At 36.4% G+C, this 18,086-nt stretch overlaps 3 protein-coding genes across 3 annotated transcripts in view; 2 read left to right on the plus strand and 1 right to left on the minus strand.

Moving 5' to 3' along the window:
* The window catches only part of arhgap32b (Rho GTPase activating protein 32b), a 93,176-nt gene extending 88,491 nt beyond the window's left edge, over window positions 1-4,685 (plus strand). Inside the window, exon 19 of the mRNA XM_073823983.1 lies at window positions 548-4,685. Coding sequence (XP_073680084.1) covers window positions 548-2,767 — 2,220 coding nt within the window. The 3' untranslated portion in view covers window positions 2,768-4,685. The remainder of the gene's footprint in view (window positions 1-547) is intronic.
* A 1,314-nt stretch (window positions 4,686-5,999) lies between these two features.
* anapc13 (anaphase promoting complex subunit 13) lies at window positions 6,000-6,966 on the minus strand. The gene is made up of 3 exons (XM_073825195.1): window positions 6,873-6,966; window positions 6,629-6,734; window positions 6,000-6,318 (listed from the first exon to the last, which is right to left on the minus strand). The coding sequence occupies exons 2-3, from the start codon at window positions 6,725-6,727 to the stop codon at window positions 6,193-6,195; spliced, it is 225 nt and encodes a 74-aa protein (XP_073681296.1). The 5' UTR covers window positions 6,728-6,734; window positions 6,873-6,966; the 3' UTR covers window positions 6,000-6,192.
* An 809-nt stretch (window positions 6,967-7,775) lies between these two features.
* On the plus strand, window positions 7,776-10,948 carry sc5d (sterol-C5-desaturase). The gene is made up of 5 exons (XM_073824573.1): window positions 7,776-7,878; window positions 8,095-8,312; window positions 8,409-8,541; window positions 8,791-8,891; window positions 10,420-10,948. Exons 2-5 carry the CDS (start codon window positions 8,103-8,105, stop codon window positions 10,873-10,875), a joined length of 900 nt encoding a protein of 299 aa, XP_073680674.1. The 5' UTR covers window positions 7,776-7,878; window positions 8,095-8,102; the 3' UTR covers window positions 10,876-10,948.
* Window positions 10,949-18,086: the final 7,138 nt, after the last annotated feature.

The raw sequence follows: 18,086 nt of genomic DNA on the forward strand, positions 1-18,086 counted from the left end.
ACTGCAGAACACGGGCCCTTCAGGACTGAGTTTGGGAACCCCTGAGCTACAACAACAGCAATACACTACAGCAGCAGAATAGCAGATCAATTCGAGATTGTTCTCACTGCAGAACACAAGATCCACTGGGTGAGGTTGGATCCAGATCCAGTTCCTCCCACCGTACCCTAAACCAGGGGTTCCCAACCTTGTTCCTGGAGATCTACCTTCCTGCAGTGCCCAAACCTGATCAAACACAACTGAACCAACTAATTGAAGGAGCACTTTATAATTACAGACAGGGATAGGTGTGTTTGGGGAACTGTCTTCACCCCTGATCCCTAAACCTACCCATCTCCACCCCCTGGATGTGGATGTACCTTGCCCCCTGGATTTTGTGTACTGCAGTGAGGGGCTACTGTTTCGCAAGACCTTTAACATTGTCATTTCCATTACCATGCTAAAATCTTTAGAGTTGTCATGATAGAACTGAAATTACAGCACATGTAAATACAATAAGCAAAATATGTAATAACCCTAACAGTGTTTGTTTGGCCTTAATCCATAGATCCATATGACTGAAATGGTTATGCCACCAAAACCCACAAAGACGCCAGAACAACCAGTCGCAATTCTCCAGCCTCAGCCACAATTACAGACTCAACCTCATGCACCGATTCGCTCTCAACCTCAAGTTCAGCCTCATTCACAGTCACAAGCACAGCCACAGTTTCTGCCCAAATCGCAGCCCAATGCTAGAGTTGCACCAACCCCTGCAGCACCTCTTGAGCCAGTGGAAAAACCATGGGAAGCCATAAAGCCTGTCCATCCAAAAGTAGAAAGTGCTCCTCAACACCATACTCAGGGAGTGGCACCGCCAACACCCCCAGTTCGTTCTATTGAAAGTAAACTAGCAATGGCCGCTCTCTGCAACACTGAGGCTACAAACCCCGCCAACTTTCATGCCATGTTAGAAACATCCATGAGAGGCACAGTGGAGGAGACTCCTCCACAGTCTCATCAACCTCATCGCAGGGCTTCCACTCATCAGTCAGGTTACATTTACCACTCTAAAGGCGACGCAACCCTACTGGAGCCTACCGCAGAGGCGTATTACCATCAGAGGGTAACACCTTCAGGACAGGCTACGATGGCATACCATTACAGACCAGAGAGTGTTCCACCACACGTTTCTTATGTGTCGAAATCAGAGCCGCAGATTTCCTATAGATCCCACGGTGATGGACGATACAATACGATTGGACCAAGGTCCTATCACCAGTCCATTAAATCTCGTGGCCAACTTAGAAGTGAATACATTTCTCCAAGCTCACTTCACCACTCCCATGGCTACACCCAAGTAGATGGACCCACCATGTACCCAACAATTCGCAGGGTCCACTCCCTACACGTTCCCCCCACCACTATCCGCTCAATGCCAGTCACCAGAACCGAGGTTCCACCAGATGATGAGTTGTTTTACTACCAACGCCCAGTCTACCACTGCAAGTCTCACCAAGCGGCTTCTCAAGCCGACTACCACGTCACACAACTTCAGCCTTATTTTGAGAATGGAAGAGTTCAGTATCGCTACAGCCCCTACTCTGGCTCTCACGTTCTGGATGCTCCTTTCTATGATGTGGACCATTACGGTACAATCCGCTTAAGGCACGTCCATTCCTTCAGCGGTCGGGACAGCGCCCCTCTTCTTCGAACTGGAGCCAAATCTGGAGGCTACCACTACCTTTCACGGCATATCATTCCTGTGAAGGAGCACAGCTTCGTAAGCAGAGACATGCCACCTTACAGTGGTTCAAAAGGGGGTGTTTACTTTGCGTGGGATCCAGAGGAAGCAGAACGGCTTCGGATACACTCCATCCGCAGGGAAAGCCGAGCGAGGCAAAAGGTGAAGGGTTCTGTAATGTCTCAGTACGACAACATAGGACCCTACATGCCAGTGGATATAGACATGTTACACTTGCGCAGCAAATCAGATCCTGGCAAAGCTATATTGATGGCTGCCGAGAGCAAGGAGGCCAGATATAATATCGTTCCTGGATCTCAGCATGCTCCCAGGCACTTGATCGCCGATCCAGATGTCCTGATGTATATGGAAACGGAGAAGCACTGCCAGGGAAATGGCATGGGGGATAAGACCACCAAACAAAGCGGCAGCTCCAGGACCTGTCCGTCCGTCCATTTGCATCAATCGCAACTTCCACCACGAAGCCTGCAGCACTTACCAGAGGGCCATCTTGACCTGAAGTTTGAACCTGGGGAAAAGCAACTGAGCGGTAAACATTGGCAGGAACACTCGGAGAGCAGAAGCGCCCAACCTCGTTACGAAAGGTCCGATTTGGATCGCCACATATGCAGGGTTAAAGCCACGAGCAGCGCCAGTGAAGATGAACAAGCGGTTGCAGTGAAGCCAGCTCCTCCACCCAAGCCGGAGAGATCCCACAGTGTTCGAGAGCGGCAGCATTACAACCAATCTAGTCTTCCCACACATTTACCAGACAGTTCTGACCATAGTGGATCCTACCCTCATCAGTCACAAGGACAAGGACAAAGACAAAGTGCCGTTACTTTACAGTCACACTATGACAACCTGGATGACTACCATCCGGTACCTCAGTCCCAAACTTCACTATCAAATCGGGGAGGTTTCAGCCCGGGTTTCTCAACTCCACATAGTAATCGCGCATACTCCACTGCCTTGGGCCAAGGCGCCTTCATACAAGCTGAGCTTTCATTGCAAAGGCCAGAGACTGAGATTAATGCTGAGTAAACAGGATTTAATGACAAATAAGAACATTATTGTAAGTGTCAATAATAATTCAAGTTTAGTTGAAGTTTAGCAGCCTCTGCGGGACAGTGGACTGCCTTCTGACTGTTTACATTCAGTTTGGTTTTTTTAAATGTACAAAGAAATGTAAAAGACTTTTTACTGAACTGAATGTACCATAATTTCATCAGTTGTTTAAACATTGTGACATGGAGATATAACTTGTTATATACTGTAGATATTCTGTGATATTGACAAATGGTACATGAATCATAACCAGACGAGTTATGTATATCTGAGAAGTACTACTGGATATAAGGGATTCTTTTTGTTCTGTTTTCTTACTTTGAAAAGGTCTGGGACTGGGTATAAATGAAGTGTAAAGGTTTGCATTTTAGAAATGCATGTAATCTACATTTTACAGAACAGTTCTGTGTACCTTGAGATATAAATATATATATGTATTGTGTACTTTCTGGATGTTACAGTAACAGTGGAAGGGAAGCCCTGTTTAAGTCATCCTACCTTCATTTTACACAACTAGGTGGAACATGAAATTCTTAATATTCTGCCTTCAGGTTGGGGGCCCAAAATGTGCATTCTTTTCCATTTTGTCCAAACTGTGCCATTATGTGTGATAGGGTTAAATCACAAGCAACTGGATTTCTTTCTTCATTCGAAAACTTGACAAGATTTGACTGAACTCTGCTTGGATAGGTTGCTCTTTGTTTCTGGAGGGACCAAACAATGAATGCGGATGACTGAAGGTGAGCGTGCCAGTGTGAATCGACTTTGACAGGGAGTTTTTGATACATTTAGTGATTCAAATATGTTTCTGACTGATTTTAGACCAGCACCTTACTTACATTTTTGTCGCTGCATTACTAAATTTCACATGGATCCATAAACTTTATGGAAGGGGAACCACTTACTTTCATAATGCTGAGCAGTTTGTGCTTTTGCAATGCATTGCCCTTAGAATGAATCTGTCAGGTGAAGATAAACCTAAAAAATATTTTAGGACAGTTTATAATTACAGGAACCATTTTTGTTGTTTTGCAAAGTCATCGCATGTTTCTCGTTCTGTCAGACAGTAATTATTGCATTACGATGCCTTTAAAATTTGTTTGAGTATTCAAGTGAGCCTAAGCTCGCAATGGCATAAGTTGTATGTTTGTGGTTGATTCCCTAATAACATCTGTTTTTGTGTTTTGCCAAGTCTTATGAAGTTCACTTTCAGTTTGCCAGCATTTTTATGATTGACATTTAATATGCTGTTTTCTTGTTTTTGTTCATTTTAGACTGTGAAAAAATGGTTGGGTGGCTAGCGTGGAAAAATAAAGGCACTCATATGTAACCTCTATTTTATGGGACCAATGCAGCATCTCCATACTTTGCACTCTCCTCATTAGGATTTGACCCAAAAGTTTAGCATTAAAGCCTCAGAGCCTAATTTAACCAAGCCTGTATGAACCTACAGATTTAGTTTAGCCTCAAATGACATTTACTCTTAATGCACATTATAAGGGAATATTTTTCGTATAGCATACAAACAAGTAGGCTAAACATTAATGGACATAATATAATACAGCTGCTGTTATTTGCTTTAATTTGGCTGCACAATGGACTGTTGTATAGGCCTCTGTTAAGATAGTGTTTGATATGTTTATCTCAAATTATTATACTATAAATTCATAGCTATTTGGTCAAATTCCCCCAAACCTCTACACATCTGCTTGAGGAGCCACCTAGCTGGACATCTTTCTGTAATACCAAGAAAGTATTATCATACATGTTGGCTATGACTAAAACATAATATGCTCACAGTTAGCCATGTTTCAAATATATTTGTGATAACAAATGGAGCATCTCGGTGTCACCTTTGAACCCAAATAAAATTCAGCTTAGCCTGAAAGAATGATTCACTGATTGCATTCTTTACTCTTTATGCATTTAATTCAGTTGTATTTCTAGTAACTGATTACTGAAGCCGGTTTCCACCACTGAATAAATTTTTTTAAAAAGGTTACTGCAACATATCTCAATTCTCACAATTTGTTTTTGTTTTTTTTCAGAATTGCATGATATCATTTCAAAACGCTGACTTTTTACTCAGAATAGTATCATATAAAGAAATATAAAATATTATATATAAGAAAGTAAACTCAAGAAAAAAGTATTGTGAGACAAAAAGTCAGTGGTGCAAACAGGCTTCCATTACCTTCATTTTGGCATAGTACAATTGAAATATCACAAACTATAGTTTTTTTTTTTTTTTTTTCAGTCTAATTACCTGCAATCCATCTAATCTACAATACTGTTCAAAACTTTGGGGTTGGTAAGATTTTTTTTTTTTTTTTAAAGCAGTCTCATTCTTGGTTAACTCTTATTTTTCTATTTTAATATATTCTAAAATATATTTTCTTCATGTCAAAGCTGAACGTTCAACAGCTATTATTCTACAATCTTTAGTGTCACATGATCCTTCCGAAATCGTAATAATATGATGACATTTATCACAAACATTTATTTAAAATAGTGCTTAATATTTTTGTGGACCCTGTCATAAAAAAATCTAAATTCTTTAATGAATAGAAAGTTTAAAGAACATAATTTATTTGAAATAGAAATCTAATTTAATCAAAAATTTCATTAAAAAAAAAAAAACCTTACTGATCCCATACTTTTGAATGTTAGCATAAATATTGCTGGCTGTATGACAGATTGCTGGAGAGTTGAGATTTCGTCACGAAACGTGTGGAAGCTGCTAAATCATATAGAGAAGGACTTAGTAAGCAGGAAAGGGCACAAAATATTAGCCTAACATTTCACCTACCTCACCGGAAATAACAACAAACACGAATGTTGTCAGTATTATTGCCTGGGAAATCCTGGTTCAGTTTGGCCAACCACAAACGACTTTTGGTCCTCAGACAGTTTTTTGCACTCTTATTCTTGATTTGTTATGACTTTTGTCAGTATATAGTAGTCTAAATGTTTTTTTCTCGGTCTGACTGATTAGTACAGTCCAAAACATGACAATAATTGACCATTTTTAGAAGCAATAATCAGCAAAAATATTTGAGTTTCGTTCGGTTAAGTGGCGCCAATTTGGCTCTTTAATGACGCATCGTGAAAACACTCTATACAAGAAGCATTGCATATTTTAGAAAACCAGTTTAAAATCTTCAACATTGTGTAAAATCTTGTGCCAACAAGAATTTAAATAACTCAATTTGAATGAATACATTTATTTTTTGAAATATCAAAACAGTAACACTTTACGCAAATCACAGTTGCACATAATTATGTGACGTTGTATACGTTCAGAAATGAGCCTTTTTCATCATAAATATCGTATCTGTGACCCACATAGCGGACAGATAACTGGCTGGGGATCAGCTGGAGAGAACAGAGCATCTTCCCATCTAAGTGCCAATGTTTGGGGTGTTTTCATGCAAACTCTGCAGGGCGAGATCTGACCACTTCATCTCTTGCTCTTTGACTGACTCCGTCGATCCGCCATTGTCTTGTTCTGCTTCTGGAAGTTCACTCTGAGGAAAAAGGTATGAAAGTTAAGTTAAATCATACAATGGTCTTTTAGGCAATATTATGGCAAACGTGACATGATATAATACAAATATAAAATATTCATGCTCAAATATTTCCACGTGTTAAATGTGGCTGATGTTATTATCCGTTACGAATGTGAAAAACGTAACGTTACCTTAAAAAAAAATACGTGATGTGCATATTCCACTGCTGACTGAGGTAATAACAGTACTTTTTTTGCGATGGTTACTTAATATAACGACGTACATAATTTGAAATGCACATATCAAAACTGCAGATGTTAAGTTTTACCAGTGGGATTGTGACATCCTCATACGGCAGTCTGTCTTCTCTCCAGGCATCATCTGTGAGATCAAGAACTCTTCCATCTCTCTGCACTTCACTGTCCATGCTTAGACTTCAGTACACAATCAAAGCATCAAACTAAGTTACGTTAAAACACTACACACTACCTATCGTGATTTACGCGGTGTATGGATTGCAAAAAAGTACTCGTATCATAAAAGCTTCTAAGTGTGATAACGTTAATACAAACCTGTGCTGTCTTCTGCCCAACGCTGCCGTTTGTTGTTACGTCGCTCTCTGTTGACGACATCTCTTACTCACTGGCAGAGTTGCCAGGTTTTCACAATAAATCCCGCCCAATTGCTACTCAAAACTAGCCCAAAGGCATTTTGAGGGCAGTCTCCCAGTAAAAATCGCATTCCGGGTAGGATACACGATTTTAAGATTATTAGGGTCGTTTCAACCCGCGGATATGAAAAACAACAGTGTTAAAGTAGCCCAAATACGCGGTAAAACCGCACACTTGGCAACACTGCTCACTGGACCTTTTCTGCAATAAAACGCCTACAGATCGTGTCAGTACTTTTTTGAATACAATAGTCAAGCTGACGTTCTTGGGTTAATGACACTGAGTTCTCAAATTGCTTATTTAATTGACTATATGCATATAGCGACGTACAGTTAATAAACGGACCTTTTTATTGAATCTGTTGAACCGATTCACAAAGCCTAAATGAATGGTTCACGAGTTTACGAACCAAACGTAACGCAAATGTTTACGAGTGTTTAACAGTTATATACAAACATTTCAACAAATGATGTTTACTGAACATATGTAAATTATATCTATTTAGTTTTACTTAATGCTTGTATGGGCTGAATCATGACCATAACAAACTGAACTGGTACAAATTAGAATGCAGTACGCACTTTTATTAATAAAAGACAATAGAGAAAGTCACAAAGAGCAAAATGTGTGCTTCATGATAATACAATTACGTAACGACGTCAAAGAATTACTGAATCGGTTCTTCTAGACGAATTGTTCAAAAGAACCGAGTCGCAGAAAGGAGTTTGGCTTCCTATCACTAGCGCCATGACCAGATCTTGCATCTGTCCAATGAGATTTCAAGAAACAGGCTCGCGCTGTGAGGAAGTGAGCCGCTATTGGCTGCGTCCGTTTGTGTATCTACAGTGAGAGGCTTTTCACCTCACGTATTTTCTTCTCTGGTGTGTCTTCAAAAGCACCTTTACAGGTGAGGTGATTGTTTCATACAAATACAGCATTTGGTAATAGATATGAACATTTATTATCAACAGTAATACTTTTTCTGATTCATTTTGTCTTAGGAAAGTACAAAGTTATCATTTACAATATTGGGCAAAGTGCACTGGGGTGTTTCTTGTATTATTAGTGTTTGTTTGAATATGACTTCAAGGCCTTCTTTTTTATTCACACTTCTGTCTCTTAGGGTCAAAGATGGACCTTGTGCTTAACGTTGCAGATTATTACTTCTTCACTCCATATGTGTATCCCTCATCATGGCATGAGGACGAGCCTCTCCGGCAGATCATCGGCTTGCTGGTGGTCACCAACCTGGGTGCTGCAATCTTATATCTGGGCCTGGGTGCTTTGAGCTACTTTTTTATTTTTGACCACAAGTTAAAGCAACACCCTCAATTTTTAGAGGTTTGTTTATCTATCAATCAGGGACCTACAGTCTTTATGAGTATGTTAATATATGAATATAATATATGTGTATGTTTTATTTTTTTTTGTCCGCAGAACCAGGTGCAACGTGAGATACAGTATGCTTTGTGGTCTTTGCCCTGGATCAGCATACCAACGGTAGCATTGTTCTTCGCCGAGGTCAGAGGATACAGCAAACTGTATGACAGTGTCGATGATTCGCCTCTCGGTAAGATCCTTTGCTTTATGATATGCATTGTAGTTATTTATATATAAAGTGCTGGATACGTGGAAACCACTGGCTTTTAAATTTTAAAGGTAAGCTGGACTAGAAACATTAAAAATGATTGAATCTGAATGCAACAACCTGACAGCCCTAATTTTAGAAAGCGCCAGTGATGCAGCCTGTCAGATGTGCTTTAGATAATCGCGTTGCTATGGGCATAACCATCTCTTACTATTTCTGCTTGTTTTTCAGGATGGTCAGGGCTGATTTTCAGCATGGTCTCTTTCCTGTTTTTCACTGACATGTGCATTTACTGGATTCACAGATTCCTTCACCACAAGTTGATATATAAGGTATTTACGGTATATTGAACTGCCTTGCACTGGCATATGAGTAAATATGAATAAAGACAGTAAGTAAGTAAGTTTTTTTTAACAAAATTAATATGCTTGAGTTGTACAGTAATTTAAGGTAGTTTTTCTATTAAAGCATGTTGATTTAATAAATATGCCCTGGTCAAGCTTATTTACTTAAACTTTATTAATTAAAGTTAATTGTTTTAACAGCGGGCAAGAAAATTAATAGGATAGGAACAAAGAGTAATATTACAAAAGATTAATAGAGTGATATTGAGAACTATAAAGAAAAAAATATTATTTTAAAAGTTTGTTTGTTTAGTTTGTTTTGGTGATTTTATGTGCTTTTGTCGTGTTTTTCAATGCTTTAATGTATTTTATTTCGGGTTTAGATGTTTTGTTTTAGTACTTTAACTTAAAGATTTTAGTTAGTCACTACTTCATCCCAAGTAGTGAAATGTTTTTAAATTCACCACTATTCACCTAATTCACTTTATGATATTGAATAAAAAATCTAAAATAAACAATTTTTCCATTTTTATAAAAAATAGTTTTTAATATTTTATCATCCATATAATGGGTACATACACTACTAGTCAAACGTTTTTGAACAGTAATATTTTTAATGATTTTAAAGAAGTCTGCATTCATTTGATCAAAAGTACAGCAAAAACAGTACAATTTTGAAATATTTTTACAATTTAAAATTATTTAATACATTATTATTACTCCAGTCTCATGATCCTTCCGAAATCATTCTAATATTCTGATTAGCTGCTCAAAAAACATTAATTATTATTGTTATTATTATTATGTTGAAAACTGTAGATTTTTTTTAGGTTTCTTTGATGAATAGAAAGTAAAAAAAAAAAAAAACAGCATTTATCTGAAATAGAAATCTTTTGTAAATCACTTTTGGTCAATTTAAAGCATCCTTGCTAAATAAAAGTATTACTTTCTATCATTTATTTCCCAAAAATAAATAAATAAAAAATTCTACAGACTCCAATCTTTTTAATAGTATAGTGTATAATGTTACAAAAGCTTTTTATCTCAGATAAATGCTGATCTTTGAATCTTTCTATTCATCAAAGAATCCTGAACAAAAATGTGCTCAACTGTTTTAAATATTGATAATAATAAAAAAAAAAATCAGCATATTTAGAATGATTTCTGAAGGATCATGTGAAACTAAAGACTGGAATAATCATGCTACAAAAATGTAGCTTTGATCACAGGAATAAATTACATTTTAAAATATATTCAAATAGAAAAGCATATTTTAAATAGTAAAACTATTTCAAAATTGTCCTGTTTTTGCTCTACTTTGGATCAAAGAAATGCAAGAGACTTCTTCAAAAAACATTAAAAATCTTACTGTTCAAAAACTTTTGACTGGCAGTGTACATAGATCAAAATACAACACATTTCATCAAATTTTAAAAAAGCTTTCAACTACCAATAAAACTGTGGTACTTTCAACTCCATTTAACTTACATTTTTAAATCTTTCTCCTCACACACAGTATTTTCACAAACCACATCACATCTGGAAGATCCCCAGTCCATTCGCCAGCCACGCTTTCCACCCCGTGGACGGATTTCTCCAGGGCTTGCCGTACCACATCTACCCCTTCCTCTTCCCCCTACACAAGATTCTGTACTTAATCCTGTACGTGTTCGTCAACATATGGACCATCTCCATCCACGACGGAGACTACCGCGTGCCCAACCTGATGGAAGACGTCATCAACGGTTCAGCTCACCACACAGACCACCACCTCTTCTTCGACTACAACTACGGGCAGTACTTCACCCTGTGGGACCGCATCGGAGGCTCCTACCGCTACCCTTCACCCTTAATGGGGAAGGGGCCGCACGACCACATTAAGAAACTGATGGCAGAAGGGAAGCTAAAGCCAAACGGCATAAACGGCCACACTAATAATAACAAAAACACTGTTCGTGTCAAGAAAGAGTAGGTAGGCAGATTAAACATCACGAATGAGGTAAGACCTTTCTGGAATAATCAGTTATGCATAAAATTGCCAAATAGAAGCTTTCGCTATGGCTACCCTGTTGGTATCACTGCTTTTGTGTAACTTAATATGAATAACTTAAATTAACAGGCTTCTATCAAGTAAGCGTCTATAATTTTGTTGTCAAAAACATTCAAAGAATGTATGAAGATTGACAGGGCTATCGTTTCACTTCACCTCAGTTCACCTTTGCATTCAAGTACACAAGACTCCGATTTTCTCCATAGCTCTGTTTATCTATGAACTGATAAATCAGTGACCAGGTGAAGGGTTTTGTTTATCTGCAGTCATGTTGTTTTAAAAGAGATTCTGTGGTTACTTTTGATATAAAATGCACATTCTTTCCAAATAAAAAAAACATAGCTGTATACTTCATTGGGGGCTGTAATACTGTGCTTGGAAATCCGAGGTCAAGTCAGGTTATGTAATTCAGCACAGTTATTCTTCAGCTTGACAGACACCTCGACTGTGGAGACGAAAGCCAGACTGCTTAAGTAATAGTAGACACTGTAGGACATTTTATTGTTCTTTGTTAGCATAGCAACAGTTCATCTAACCCTGATGGCACACACTAGAGGGTGCTGTTGAATCACACATTATTTGGGTCTATTTGTGTTTAAAGTAGGAAAAGATGCAGAACAAATGTAGATTATAGTAATTTTAGTGACAAACACAAAATCACAACAGCTTTGCCAGAATTTATGTTTGCATCACATTTACATCACAAAAAAATGATTTAATTTTTTTTTCCTAATAGATTGTGGGAAGGAATAACCATACAACTTTATTACTGTAAAACAAACAAACAAACAAACAAACAAACCTCAAATTAACCATATTTGTTCTTCATTATTTAAATGAGGAGAGAAACCTCTAGGCAATGCATTGTTAGGCAAATTTAATTCAGGCTCCTGTTAAAAACATCCTGGCAAGCTAATTAGTGTCTATGGCAACAGTTTATGATTTTTTATGACTAATGCATTGCCACAAAGGTTGTGACAAGGGATTAACATTCAAACTAAGATGTAACGGCTGTTGAATCATACTTGCAAACTTTGAACAAGACGTGTGTTTTGGCTTTTGCGGGACGCAGTCATATGGTCATAGAAGAAAAATAAGCTTATAATCAGAGTAATAGTTGGCAGCTTTATTGTGTATTGAAGTGGGTGGGCTAGCAGGGTTCCTTCATCTTAAATGCTGTTAAAATCAAATGGCATTATTACTTTTTATTTTTTTTAAAGAATTTCTTTAAAGGAATAGTTCACTCCAAAATGAAAATTTGCTCAACGTTTGACTCTTAGGACATCCAAGATGTACAGATTTTGAGAAATTTGGCATTAAATCACTTGCTCGTCAATGGATCCTCTGCAGTGTATGGGTGCCTTCAGAATGAGAGTCAAAACGGCTGATAAAAACATCACAATAAACTCTGGTCCATCAATGAACACCTTGTGATGCAAAAAGCTGTGGAGCTCATTAAAAAGCTTGGAGTCAGTACAATTTTATTTATTTTTTGGGAAAGAAATGATAGAAATTGGCACTTTTACTTAGCAAGGATGTATTTAATTGACCAAATGTGATGATAAAGACATAATGTTACAAAAGATTTCTATTTCAGATAAATGCTGTTCTTCTGAACTTACTATTCATCAGAAACCTGAAAAAAAAATTCTACTACGCAGAACAGACATTAAAAAGTCAAAAACTTTTGACTGGTAGTGTCATATTTAATTTTTTTTTTTTTACTTCTCATTTTTTTAAAGAATTTCTTTAAAGGAATAGTTCACCCCAAAATGCTAAAAGTCTAACCCTTAGGACATCTAAGATGTACAAATTTTGAGAAATTTGCCATTTAATCACTTGCTCACTTGCTAGGCACTTGTGTAAAATGCTGTAAAATGAGGATGCTGTCAAAATAACGTCATAAATAGATTTTCTTTATCAATTAATTCTGTTAACGAAATTAAATCAACATTTGGGGTGCCCTTGGTGCATAGTTGTTTTTAGGTAGCTTTGCAGGTAGGTCTCTTGAAGCATCTTGGAGACGTTGCCACAGTTCTTCTGGATTTAGTCTGTCCCAGTTTGTTCTGTTTCTTCATGTCATGAGATCAGATCTCTGTGTGGAGCACTGGCTGTTGTCAGACTCCTTGTGCAAACAAAACTCTAACTGGATTATTACAATTAATGGCAATGGTAATGTAAACTGATATTTCCTACTGACACACTACAGCAAAAGATAGAAACTGACTTGAAACCATTTTGAGCTGGTGAAAATACTAGTGTTCTAATAATTCTGGCCACCACTGTACAAAATCCATAATAATGCTTCCTCCAGTGAAAAAGTCTATAAACTGTTGTCTCACATTAAAATCCACAGACACATTTGTTTAGATCAGTTTGGACTGTTTTGCTTCTAAACCTGGCTTGAGTTGTAAATATTTGTCTCCTGATTCACAAAATATGACTTTTTCACTGGATAAAACAATAACTGATTTACTGGAGTCATGTTGTGGACTATAGTGATGTTTTTATCTCATTCTGACGGCACCCATTCACTGCAGAGGATCCATTTGTGAGCATGTGATGTAATGCTAAATTTCTCCAAATCTGTTCCGATAAAGAAGCAAACTCATCTACATCTTGGATGGCCTGAAGAGGAGCACATTTTCACAAATGTTTGGGTAGTTTTTTGCTTTAATATTAAAGAGATAGTCCAACCAAAAATTAAAATTACCCCATGATTTACTCACCCTCAAGCCATCCTAAGTGTATGTGACTTTCTTTTTTCAGACGAATGCAATTGGAGTTATAATAAAAAAATAAATAAAAACACATAGAAAACTAGTCTCCACTTGGCTTATATTTAAATGCTCTGACATTTTTCATTACAAATCCTTGTTTTGTACACTACCTCTCTCTTCGTTTATTTGATCCAATTAAAAAATTAGTAATATTGTGAAAGATTTCTATTTCAGATAAATGCTGTTCTTCTGAACTTTCTATTCATTAAAGAAACCTGAAAAAAATTCTACTGCTGTTTTTAACATAATAATAATAATGAATGTGTTTTGAGCAGCAAATCAGAATATTAGAAGGATTTCTGAAGGATCATGTGACTGGAGTAATGATGCTAAAATGTAGCTTTGAAATCGCAGGAATAATTTACATTTTAAAATATATTCAAATAGAAAACAGTGATTTTTAAATAGTAATTAATAATTTTAAGTTTTTGCTGTTGTTTGGATCAAATAAATGCAGGCTTGGTGTGCAGAAGAGACTTTTTTTTTAAGTCACCACATCATCCTACGTCATCCTCTGTAACGCCACTCTCTTGTGAATGAATAAATTATTAAATATGGATATTTTTCTTACACAAATGCATCAGTTCATTTCAGAAGGCCTTTATTAACCCCCAGAGCCATGTGGAGCACTTTTTATGATGGATGGCTGCACTTTATTGGACTTCAAAATCTCACCACCCATTCACTGCCATTATAAACCTTGAAAGAACAAGTACATTTTTTAATATAACTCTAACTGAATTTATCTGAAAGAGGAAAGTCATATACACCTATGATGGCTTGAGAATGAGTAAATCATGGGGTAATTCATTTTCAGATTTTGTTTGCTTATGTAGTAAGTCTTGTTTATTTTCCATGCCTGATGATTCGAGCTACTCACTATTTTAGAAACTGAGAGAACTGGCTTGGTGTCACAGTGTGTAAGTTTGCATCCGTGCTCTCGTATATACGCGAACTGTTGCGCGCACCCGCAAATGTGTGTGTGTTTTAGGCAGTGAGAGAGTTTATGAACCCAATCACTGAACTTGAAAATGGTCTTTTATTTCATGCTGGGTGAAATGGCTTTATTATACGGTGGATGTGCATGCAGGCGTGGGATGCTGGGTGACTCATTTGTATCCTGGTAGCTAACTGAGGTACAGGAACACATCATTTCAAAGTTCACACTGTGGGTACCACCAGGAGCACTATTGCTTTGTGCACAACAATGCCACATTTTCTTACCCATTATTATGATCGCAAGGAACCCAAAGAGGAAATTAATCATTACATTTCTGTCTACCTAGAATAATCTCCACCCTTTATTTGAATCGGTATCATTGCGTGCTGAACGGAGATTGCTGTACTGCAGCTGCGGCCACTATCTTTCAATTACAGCGCAGACCAATGCTCATTCTGTTGGGCTTCTAATGATATCTCCAGGCTGTTTACAAATGTCCCTTCCACAGAATGTATTTCCACACAAATTAATAAGACCAAGTAACACCTTTAGGAAATCTTTTCATTTCAAAGGTATGAAATCCCCTTTTAGAAGTACTACACTGGTTGATTTGTTTTGGTGGAAAGTTTTTTGACTTACATTTGAATTTGAGTGGGGTTTTTTTTGTTGTTTGTTTTGGGCTGTTATTTTTAGTGAACAATTCATTCCCTATTCAATAATTTATATGAATATATACACTACCAGTCAAAAGGTTTTTTTTAATTTTTATTTGTGACCCTGGACCACAAAACCAGTCATAAGGTTAAATTTTACAAAACTGAGATGTATGCATCATCTGAAAGCTCAATAAATAAGCGTTCTATTGATGTATGGTTTGTTAGGATAGGACAATATTTGGCCGAGATACATCTATTTGAAAATCTGGAATCTGAGGGTGCAAAAAAATCAAAATACTGAGAAAATCACCTTTAAAGTTGTCCAAATTAAGTTCTTAACAATGCATATTACTAATCAAAATTTACATTTTGATATATTTACAGTAGGAATTTTACAAAAAATCATGATCTTTACTTAATTTCCTAATGATTTTTGGCATAAAAGAAAAATCAATAATTTTGACCCATACTATGTATTTTTGGCTATTGCTACAAATATACCCCAGCGACTTAAGACTGGTTTTGTGGTCCAGGGTCACATTTATTTATTTATTTATTTTGTGAAAGAAATCTGTTTTTGAATTTATTTGATCCAAAGTACAGCAAAAACATTATACAGTAAAAAAAAATCCTGTGCCGGAATTTTACAGTAAAAAATAATATCATATATGGAAGGTGCACAGTGTCATTCACACAAACACTAAACACCATCATAGTAACACACATGAAACTGAATTAATGCAATAAACATTAATTTAACAACATTAGATGTAACATACAATTCTAATATACAAAAAATGATAAGAAAAAACTAAGAAGAACAACAAAAAAACATCAAATTCTAAGAATGTTATTCACTGTAAATTTTACGTTCTTTCAAATCAGCATATTAGAATGATTTCCGAAGGATCGTGTGACACTGAAGACGAGTAAATTGCTGAAAATTTAGGCTTGATCATAGGAATTAATTACATTTAAAATACATTTTAAAATATATTCTAATAAAAATCTGTTATATTAAATAGTAAAAATATTTCAAATATTTACTGTGTTTGCAGTACTTTGGATCAAATAAATGCAGGCTTGGTGTGCAGAAGAGACTTCTTTAAAAAAACATTAAAAGTTTTGTAGTAAAAGTAGTGTGGGCCTAATCTTAATTGTTGAAAAGTGTAAACAAATATTCAAACATTTTATATAAAGAGATAGTTCACCCAAAAATTCTCCTATTAATTACTTTGATGTCATTCCAAAAGAACTTTGTTCATCTTGTGAACATAAATTAAGATATTTTTGATGAAATCCGAGAGCTTTCTGACCCTGCATAGACAGCAATGCAACTGAAATGTTCAAGGCCCAGAAAGGTAGTAACGACATTGTTAAAATAGTCCACGTGACATTAAGGTTTAACCTTAATTTTACGAAACTATGAGAACACTTTTTGTGAGCAAAATAAACAAAAAAAAATTTTTTTCTTCAATGGAAAACATTGTTATTGCAGTATTAGTATCTTACTTTTTAAATCTTTTTTTCTTGTTGTGTTCGTCAACAGAATGTTTAATTACCTTATCTACATCATGTGCATTTTTCATCTTGTCCTTGTTGATAATTCAAATCTGAGTTACACTGTGTGGTTCTATAATGCCATGAACACAGAGAAAATAACGGCGTCTGTTCACTTTTTTTCATTGTCAACAAGATCTTGTCTTAAATGATCAAACAAAAAGTTAAGCATTTTTGTTGTGGCGAACATTTCTATAAATACTGAGCTAAAAGCAATCTAGTATTAATTTAACACTTCAAAGGCAATCTGAAGACAATGGTGCCTTTTAAAATAACGATTGCTGTAGTCACTATGTGACAAGTGCTGATGGCATTCATCCCTGAGGATTATGATCATGTTTGTGTTATTACTGTATGTAAAAGACTTCCTCCTTCTCTAGCGAATTGTATAAAAAGCTCTTTTAGGTCTGCCCGCTTCATCAAAAATGAAAGGCCCAAAGCAAACACCTGAGGTTGTCTATCAGTTCCACTTAGATGAAGAACAATTCCTCTTCCTTTTTTAGCGCCGCTCTTATAATGTGGAGAAATTGGAGATGTCATTTTGAATTTATTATGAGCATCAAACTGAAACGGAATGGCCTTTTTTGGGGGCTTGTTTGTTTGTTTGCGTGTGCAGTAGTATACTTTTATTCCTGATTCAGTCGGTGAGCAGCTAATAATACTAGAAATGAACTGCCACGCTTGTTTATTGCTAGCACAGAGCTGAGCTACTGATAAAGAGGGCAACATTCACTATCATGATATCCCTGAGGGTGCATGTTGCTTGTGGATTCATAATTAAAAGTGCAGATTTGCATTTTGCTAAAATGTTTAAACCATAATTCTGTTAATAGTTCAGTTAATTCTTGCCCTCCCTATAAAAATCAATTCTGTGGCCCGTGCTGTGCTACCCAGACAGAACCGTGCTGCTAGACTGATAATTGATTGTTTTCACATAAAAGAGTTAGAAGGGGAAAAAAAGCATTTACACATACTTTTTGCAAAATAGCAGTGTTGGATTAAGTCAGTACATGCTATGAAAGAATAAGTAAAGAAACCACATCTTTAATTAAACCACAGTTATATTTTTAATTTTGTCTGTCGTGGATAATAGTTTAGCTTTTGCAAAAAACTAATGAAGATGATGAAGCATGTTCATTGAATAAAGCTGAAGTAGAATATTGTGCATACACTTAATTACGTTTAGCCCTGAATTTA

The sequence above is a fragment of the Garra rufa genome, chromosome 19 (genome assembly GCF_049309525.1).
Source record: "Garra rufa chromosome 19, GarRuf1.0, whole genome shotgun sequence".
Taxonomy (NCBI): Eukaryota; Metazoa; Chordata; class Actinopteri; order Cypriniformes; family Cyprinidae; genus Garra; species Garra rufa.

Coding starts and splice junctions, on each gene's coding strand:
- anapc13 (XM_073825195.1), bottom strand. CDS start 6,727: ATGGACAGTGAAGTGCAGAGAGATGGAAGAGTTCTTGATCTCACAGAT. Junction 6,319..6,628: donor AGGATGTCACAATCCCACTG/GTAAAACTTAAC, acceptor CTTTTTCCTCAG/AGTGAACTTCCAGAAGCAGA.
- sc5d (XM_073824573.1), top strand. CDS start 8,103: ATGGACCTTGTGCTTAACGTTGCAGATTATTACTTCTTCACTCCATAT. Junction 8,313..8,408: donor AACACCCTCAATTTTTAGAG/GTTTGTTTATCT, acceptor TTTTGTCCGCAG/AACCAGGTGCAACGTGAGAT. Junction 8,542..8,790: donor TGTCGATGATTCGCCTCTCG/GTAAGATCCTTT, acceptor CTTGTTTTTCAG/GATGGTCAGGGCTGATTTTC.